Source organism: Cucurbita pepo, chromosome LG17 (genome assembly GCF_002806865.2).
Source record: "Cucurbita pepo subsp. pepo cultivar mu-cu-16 chromosome LG17, ASM280686v2, whole genome shotgun sequence".
NCBI lineage: Eukaryota > Viridiplantae > Streptophyta > Magnoliopsida > Cucurbitales > Cucurbitaceae > Cucurbita > Cucurbita pepo.
The window spans coordinates 3,061,026-3,069,284 of NC_036654.1; the positions used below are offsets into that span (position 1 = coordinate 3,061,026).

At 37.0% G+C, this 8,259-nt stretch overlaps 1 protein-coding gene across 1 annotated transcript in view; it reads left to right on the forward strand.

The window, feature by feature from the left end:
- The first annotated feature begins 411 nt into the window (after nucleotides 1-411).
- LOC111778888 (mannosyl-oligosaccharide 1,2-alpha-mannosidase MNS1-like) overlaps nucleotides 412-8,259 on the forward strand; it is an 11,409-nt gene continuing 3,561 nt past the window's right edge. The window contains exons 1-9 of the mRNA XM_023658888.1: nucleotides 412-878; nucleotides 1,961-2,008; nucleotides 2,131-2,277; nucleotides 3,538-3,650; nucleotides 4,227-4,292; nucleotides 4,453-4,624; nucleotides 5,239-5,328; nucleotides 5,698-5,822; nucleotides 5,971-6,036. Of these exons, the coding sequence (XP_023514656.1) occupies nucleotides 726-878; nucleotides 1,961-2,008; nucleotides 2,131-2,277; nucleotides 3,538-3,650; nucleotides 4,227-4,292; nucleotides 4,453-4,624; nucleotides 5,239-5,328; nucleotides 5,698-5,822; nucleotides 5,971-6,036 (980 nt within the window). The 5' untranslated portion in view covers nucleotides 412-725. The remainder of the gene's footprint in view (nucleotides 879-1,960; nucleotides 2,009-2,130; nucleotides 2,278-3,537; nucleotides 3,651-4,226; nucleotides 4,293-4,452; nucleotides 4,625-5,238; nucleotides 5,329-5,697; nucleotides 5,823-5,970; nucleotides 6,037-8,259) is intronic.

Sequence of the window (8,259 nt, forward strand, 5' to 3'; positions counted from 1 at the left end):
ACCGAGGGACTTGACACATATAGACGAGAACGATGCCACCTATCGAAAATGGCATGGAATTGGGAATGCATCGACGAGTTCGAGAGAATTGTTCAACATGTAATATTTGTCACCAATGAAAGTGATAGCATGCATTCAGAACGGAGGTGGGCCATTTTTCGAGAAAAAAAACCTTATTATACTTTGACTTTAGAGCTCCGGTCAACTCAGCACCCGAAACACGAACTTCCTAAACTTCGACCTCGAAACATCAACTTATTAGCTCGATTGAATGAACATGATAGCATGCATTCAGAAAGTTTGCTAGTATACGCTGACGTGTACCCTCACTCCATGACGTGTCAAATCATTATTGGGTAACGGCTCTCCGTACTCGTCACTGAAGAAATTTATAGCTCTTTCCATTTCAATTCCCTCCCGCTCCCCTTTTTTTCTCTGCGATCTTCGTTCGATACCGTCCTTCACCGTCTCTTCCGTTGCCATTTCCCTGCTTCTTCCACCGGCAGCGACAATCGGCCTCTGCATCTACAAAGTGATCGTTCATTACTATCATTTCTTCCTTTAATCGCCTCAATCCCTGCCATTTTCTCTCTAATTAATCATACTGTCGTGCGTGTTTAATGCACTCTGTCGTGTTAGAACACTCGACTGCGAGCTGGAAATTCTTTGCTGATTGCGAATCAGGGAAAGGTGATTTGTCGCGCCGGAACCTGTTCTGAGATCCCATGGCTAGGACCAGATCATCTACGAGCAAATGGAGGTATTGTCACCCATCGTATTACCTGAAGAGACCGAAACGTTTGGCTTTTCTTTTCCTGGCATTTGTTTGTGCCAGTTTACTAGTTTGGGACCGCCAGACTCTGCTCAAAGAACATGAGGTACCGTTTGATTTTTTTAGTCTCGCTTAATTTTCCAATAGCACTTCCGCAAATGTTTAGTTTGGTTGCTTTGAAGTTTGTGGGATTTACGCGGAATTTCTGTGAAAGGCCTTCTAAGTTGGGTTGCCTGATTCTTTAGAATCGCCGAATATAAGAAAAATGCAACCAGTTTAGCATTCGAAATTTGACAATTCAATGTTCGAATGAGTCCTCTCCTCCTCACCTCCACTGGTTGGCACATGGCGACTTTTCGATAGAATTCATCGAGAAAATTCCAAATTTCGGTATCTCGTTTTATCCTTCTACGGACAACAGTTAGTTTAGGTTTGTCAAATTCATGTCTCGCAATCCAAATTGTCGAAACTGATAATTCCTCATGTTTTCCCCATAATTTCATTATATTAAATATGCTACCAAGTATGGGTTTTTATCATAATTCTTTTGCATGCCACCTCTTACAGGTAATTGTGCGCGAATTAGATATATGGGAATTGAAAAACAAATTTGCATGATCAACCATCGAGTATGGATGTTACTGCCTGCTGGCTGGGGTCTCATTCAAAGAAGGAAAAATTCCCTTTTGCGCCCCTGAGTTCCTTTTGGGGTTTCCCCGTAATTGAACAACGACTTGTATCATTTCCTACTCACGAGTGACTATAATATCTTATGTATAACTGTCCATAGTACTCGTCCGTCGCAATTATAACTAGACTTGTCTGGATTAGCTGCACTTTCTATCCACGGAGTCCATTTTGGAAGTGATATCTAGGTCGAGCTAAATAGCCATACTACTTATCTGAAATGCAAGTTGATGTGATCACAACCTACTATATCCAGTAGGATGGAATTCAATTCTCCCTTCTAGGAATAATCTTTTGTTTACAAAAATCGATTTTTTCATCAATGTTAATGGTTAGTGTCTAGCTACCACATAGCGCATTCAAAATCTTGAACCCGTTTCAAAGTTTGGTCTATCCCTGGACACTGATCTTGGGACAATTTTCAATGCTATTCTTTCAGTTTGAGAGTATTTTGTTTCCTTCATTTTGCCAGCTTTTGATGTATTCATTACTCTTGTATAGGAAGAGATTTTGAAGTTAAATGCAGAGGTGGTACGATTGAAAAGTATGGTAAGAGACTTGATGTAATTATCCCTGTTTGATACCAGGCCAAGCTGCTTGCGCTAAACTTCTTCATATTTCATTTATGGCCTTAATGATTTCCTATACCTTTATAAAAATTGTACGGTCAGGTTGGAGAAGTTAACTATAAGCCAGGGAACAAGGAGGAGGATGTTGACGATCCTATTGATGTTGAGCGCAGAGAGAAAGTCAAAGAAGCAATGATTCATGCCTGGAGTTCCTATGAGAAGTATGCTTGGGGAAAAGATGAACTGCAGGTATGATAACCTTTTTCCTGCACAATATAATCTCTTCATTCGCCGATGTTCTGTTTGATTTTAACTTAATTGTCAATGTTTATGAATTGGGTTTGAGTTAAAAGTTCATGATCTGACAGTCCTGTAAACATCGTTTTTTTTTTAAACGTATGAATCATGTTCAAAACTCTGCACTGTTGCTCTTTCCCTCTACTTTTTCTTTTGTCTTGAAAAGAGTTATAAGAAAGCCTAATTTTCCAATTCCTTACCCTTTCATTAGAACCTATGAATGTGTGTGTTTGTGTTTGTGTCTTTGGACCCATTATCAATATCCTGTGCCCTTTCCTTCTCTTTTTCCTTTTGTCCTGAAACGAATTATAAAAAATTCCAATTTTCCCATTCTTTACTCTAGTGTTAAGACTTTTGTGTGTGCATGATTGTCTTTAGATCCTTGGCAATATCCTACATTGTCTTTGTAAATAAATGCATCTATGCAGTGCGTTAGTTTGAAAATCAAAACAAAGATTTGCAACTTGAGCATTGTTCAATTGGTTAGGGCATGAGACTCCATGTTGAACTAAAAAATCAAAACAGAGAATTGCTGGGAATTTCTGCTTTCTGTTTTTCTCTTTGGCCATTCTTGGAAGAATTAAAAGGAATTATGCTTTTTATTTATCTTTCTGTATTTTGTAGAGATCATTATGATGCCCTGCATTAAAGAGTTGATGTATAGAAAATTTCTGCCAAATTGGTTGGAACAGCTCAACAGCATATAAAGTGCAAAAACTGGAATCTCAGCTCGGGAATATTGACAACTTTGAATAAAGTAACCGTTAAGCAACATATAGAAGCATACTACTTTTCACACTTCATGCCTGTTTTTGGATATCGATTTGTTGAAATATGATTCCTGCTTCTGTTAGACGATTGGAGTGCTTTTTATGTCATGTGAAAAAAATATGAATAATGAGATAGGGGTAAGTACTGATTATTGACTTTGGATTCTATGACTTCCACTATCTATATGAACTGATTATGGCTGCAAATTCTTTCTATTCTGCTTCTTGATTTATCCTCAAAGTGGTTCAGTAAGTATAAAGTAATTTGGGTTAATGCAGCACTAAGGACGTAATTTACCGTACTTTCAGTATCCAAAAGTTTTGAATCTCAGATTGATTGCTCGTCTTCCTATGTTATTTTTATTTCTCAACTATATCTGCATTCAGTTTATGGGTAACAGCGTTCTATTTCCTCATCCCTCTTAATTTTGGGTGTGACCAGCCACAATCAAAAAATGGTTTCAATAGCTTTGGTGGTGTTGGAGCAACACTAATAGACTCTCTCGATACGTTGTATATCATGGGTCTCGATAAGCAATTTCAAAAAGCTAAAGAGTGAGTGTTTTGACTACTTCTTTTCCCCGTTTCTTAATGCATGGGACTCATGGACTCTTTGTTACATATTCTAGATCTTTTATTCTTCCTGTGAGCTACAAAGACATGAAAATGGGCTTTGCCCTTTTGTAAATTTCATAAATCAATTAAATTTGTTTCCAATATAAAAAGAAACAAAAATAAAAAGGTATCACAATGTTATTGGAGTTTGTCTGCTACAAACTCTGAGCAGATTAACTCTTCCATGCTCCCCCGCCCTTTTTTAATTTGTATAATTTACAATGTAGTTTAAATTTATTTATCACCATATAAACTTAATACTTTGCTAATTATTCCATTCCCCGTCAAGATCCAGATTTAGTACTATTCAACTTAGTTGGTGAACCATATTATGATATGTTTCTTTATAATTTAATGTATATGCTTTTACATTTTATTTTTTAAGTCTATTTTCCAATGACAACTCTACATTGCCTGGTAGAAATATGTTTGGTCAATGGCCTATGTATCTTTGTGTTGTCTACAAAGAATTATGCAGACAATTCTGATGCCTCTAAATATTGCTTCACTTTACAGGTGGGTTGCAAATTCATTGGATTTCAACAAGAATTATGATGCCAGTGTTTTTGAAACAACCATAAGGTTGTGTAATGAGGTTTAATATGCGTTGATTTTAAGTTGTCTTTTTTACGGGTGAAGACTGTTGGACCTATGGCTTTATTTTGGTTCTCCTAACGAGAAATTCAAAGAGTTGTTGCCACATTTTGTTTGCTCATAAATGCTTTCTTTTGATTGGATCCAGAGTTGTAGGTGGACTTCTCAGTGCATATGATCTCTCCGGTGACAAAGTTTTTCTTGACAAGGCTAGAGATATGGCAGATAGGCTACTTCCAGCATGGGATACCCCTTCAGGAATCCCTTATAACTTAATAAATTTGGTTGGTGGAAGACCTCATAATCCTTCATGGAATGGGGTGAGTTCGTCAAAGTTTTGCATTTTTTTTTTCTGGTTTTCCAATGCATTAAAAGTGTAAGGACGTTCATGTCCGGTTCCAAACTAGGATATGTTGCTACTTACATATCCTTGTATTGGAAGTGAGATGACTTTTACCTTAAACTTGCATGTTGAGTTAGAATTGCATGCTCCACTCGTTTTAGGCCAAGAAATCCCCGTTTATATTGATATCCTTCCCCACATGGATTGAGGTTTAATCCTGGTGATTCTTTTTGGATTCATAACTTTAGACATTTCCATTCTTATAATATACTTCTGGAGGGTTGGTGTCGTCATTAGTTTTTACATGATCGATCTTGATATCTGACTTCCAAGGTGTTTTCTTGGATGTGCCACATTGGTCAATGTCCTTTATTCATCGTATTTTCTAGCCAATGTGTGGTGTTCAACGTCAAGTCCAATCATGCCAATTGGAGGTTCTTTTTTAAACAACTTTTTTTAGCTATGTAGTTTGAGATAGGAGTTTCCGTAGTTGCAGTTTATTATGCTTAATGATATTATTTCTAATTCAATATGTATTATTATTACACATTTTTTGGTGAGGCTAATAATTTTCTTTTTGTTTTTTCTCAGGGTCTTAGTATCCTTGCAGATTCTGGTACAGAGCAGCTTGAGTTCATTTCTCTATCACAAAGGACGGGAGATCCAAAATATCAGCAGAAGGTCAAATTCTATAATTTATTTTTCATATTGTGTTCTTACACAATCTCAATCCACTCTGCAATTTACCGAGAATAGATAGATTGGTGGCTCTAAAATCCTGTGTACCAATGCTATATCTGAAAGTGTTATTTGTCCTGAAATGTATACCTCAATGATGTACACGTTTACTTGTTGATACGTACCCTAATAGCAATTGTTCTTTGTATTATATGTGAAGGATATTGATCTCCATTTCTAGCATATGGAACTAATGTTCCACTATTAGTGGCTTTGATTAATTTATTAATTGTACTTACTTGATTGTAAAGTGTTATTCTCTGCGTCAATTGGCTTCCTAGAATACTGAATGTTTGGTGTAAAACATGTCAGGTTGAGAATGTTATATCACAGCTCAATAAAAGTTTCCCCGATGATGGGCTGCTTCCCATATACATTGATCAAAATGAAGGAAAAGCATCATCTTCAACCATTACTTTTGGTGCCATGGGTGACAGGTATTCAATCATCAAAGATCGATATTTTATATTATGTTTTTGAGCAATTTTTTTTTTCTTCTGAGTTTTTACTCCCTTTCATTTCAAGTTTTTACCAAACCACTCTTAACTTTTCACTCGTACCCTTTAACTCGAAGATTCATTGCAGCTTTTATGAATACTTGCTCAAAGTATGGATACATGGAAACAAAACTGCAGCTGTAAAACATTACCGGTATGAAGCCATTTCATCTATTATTCTCACAGCACAAAGATTTTTTTTAATGAAAAAAATTTAGATAGGGGACGTGTTGGCGGAAAATGATTGTACGTTTTAGAGTTATAGATATTTAACACAATGCATGACTCATGAGTTCTTTTTACGAATTCATTATTATTCTTTTTACTTATGGGTCAAATTACAAGTTTAGTCTCAAAGCTTTAAGGATTTCGGGATTGTCTATTTTTTTTCTTAAGCTTTTAAAGTATCTAATATATTCCTAAACTTTCCATTTCTATTTAATAGGTCCCTAGACTTTCAAAACTCAAAAGTATCCAATAAATTCTTGAACTTTCAATTTTGTGTCTAATAAGTTCTTGACCTATTCAACATTTTAAAAAATTACATACCTAAATTGGAAGTTAGAGTCCTATTAGATGTAAAATATCAAATATGTAAGAGACTTATCATAAATTAAAAGTTCAAAGATCTATTGGACATAGATTATCACGACTCGGTTTTTGAGCTATCTGAAGCACGGATTGTGACGTGGGCGTCGACGAAGTAAAAATCCGGTAAAATTTCTCACTTTAAAAAAAGAGTCTCGAGGTTTAAAAACATAAAACATACATACAATATATATTTACAATATCTGAAATAGTGTTTAAGTTTAAATACACAAATGGAACGAAGATCAAAATACAAGTGGACAAGACTTGCATAAAACCAGTGGAGGCTCTTGCCCCTAGGTTTGGCTCTCTATGGCACTTGCTCTATATCCGCTCCGTTTTTTACCAGTCTTCTACTTATTACCTAAAAGATAAATAAAAACTAGTGTGCGTATAAAACTTAGTAAGTAGCCTACTTGTAGCCTCTTAATCATGTCCATGGGAGGATTCTAGAGTAATATACTCTAAAACCTGACTAAAGGCCTACATAGTTTCTATTTTGAGAACCTTGGTCCTAGATATCATGAGTTCTTAAGTTCATAAGGTTTTGTCGTGTCTAGTCGTGACTCATGCACATATATGATCCCTCATCCTTTGATGAGTTTAAGGAGAGTGGATGCCATCAGGCTGTCCACTTCCACTCCATACACAATGTATAACACTAGTCCTGATCCTAAAACACTCTCCCTAGAAAACCTACCAAGTCACATGGGCGGTAAACAACATGAACCTAAAAAACCTATGTCTGGGATTCGAAATCCAAATTTGTCCCATAACTGTGTCGACATTCCCCTGCATTCCACGAGTCATGGTTGTAAGGTTCCATGCTTGGGATTCGGAATTCAAATTTGGCATCTATCGACCTCGACATCCGCATGCATCCCTTGTGACATAGGCTAAGTTTGACATTTTGCAAAGGAAGGCATCTCACCTTGGTGAGAGAAACATATGATCATGATGTATTGTGTACCGGGAGGTCTAGGGTGACTTAGGCAATAAGGCGGGTCTGAGTAGAGTAGTACCTAGTAGTCTTTAAGTGTCATGGTAGACTTAGGGCTTGGCATTTAAGTGTCATGGTAGACTTAGGGCTTGGGTTGTGCATCTCTAAGAACAAACCTACTTGGCTTGGCTCTTAACCTTAAAGCAAAATCATAGGTTCAAAAGTTCATGCTTGTAGCTTGAAGGGTCTATCATAAAATAAGGCACAACTTGGGCATATGTCATCCCTAATCACAACTTAGGCATATGTCATCCCGAATCACAACTTACCGATCATAATCATGTCAACACTTTATAAATTTAGGCATAAGTCAAGCATTATATCATAAAAATGTGTCATGCAAAGTTTCATGCTATTCTAAGTTCATCCAAACCATAAAACACTATAGAAGGGATGGTAGGGGCATTTTCGTCCTTTCTTATCTTTATGTGGTTCATGTCCTAATTATGCTCCTATAATCTTGAAGTTGTGCATAAGTCATTCATTGTGAGATCTCACATCGATTGGAGAGGGGAACAAGTGCCAGCGAGGACGTTGGGCCCTGAAGCGGGGTAGATTGTGAGATCCCACATCGGTTAGAGAGGAAAATGAAGTATTATTTATAAGGATGTGGAAACCTCTTCCTAGTAGATGCGTTTTAAAAACCTTGAGGGGAAATCCGAAAGGGAAAGCCCAAATAGGACAATATCTGCTAGCGGTGAGCTTGGGCTGTTACTAACGGTATCAGAGCCAGGCACCAGGCGATGTGCCAGTAAGGACGTTGAGCCCCGAAAGAGGGGGGGGGGGGGG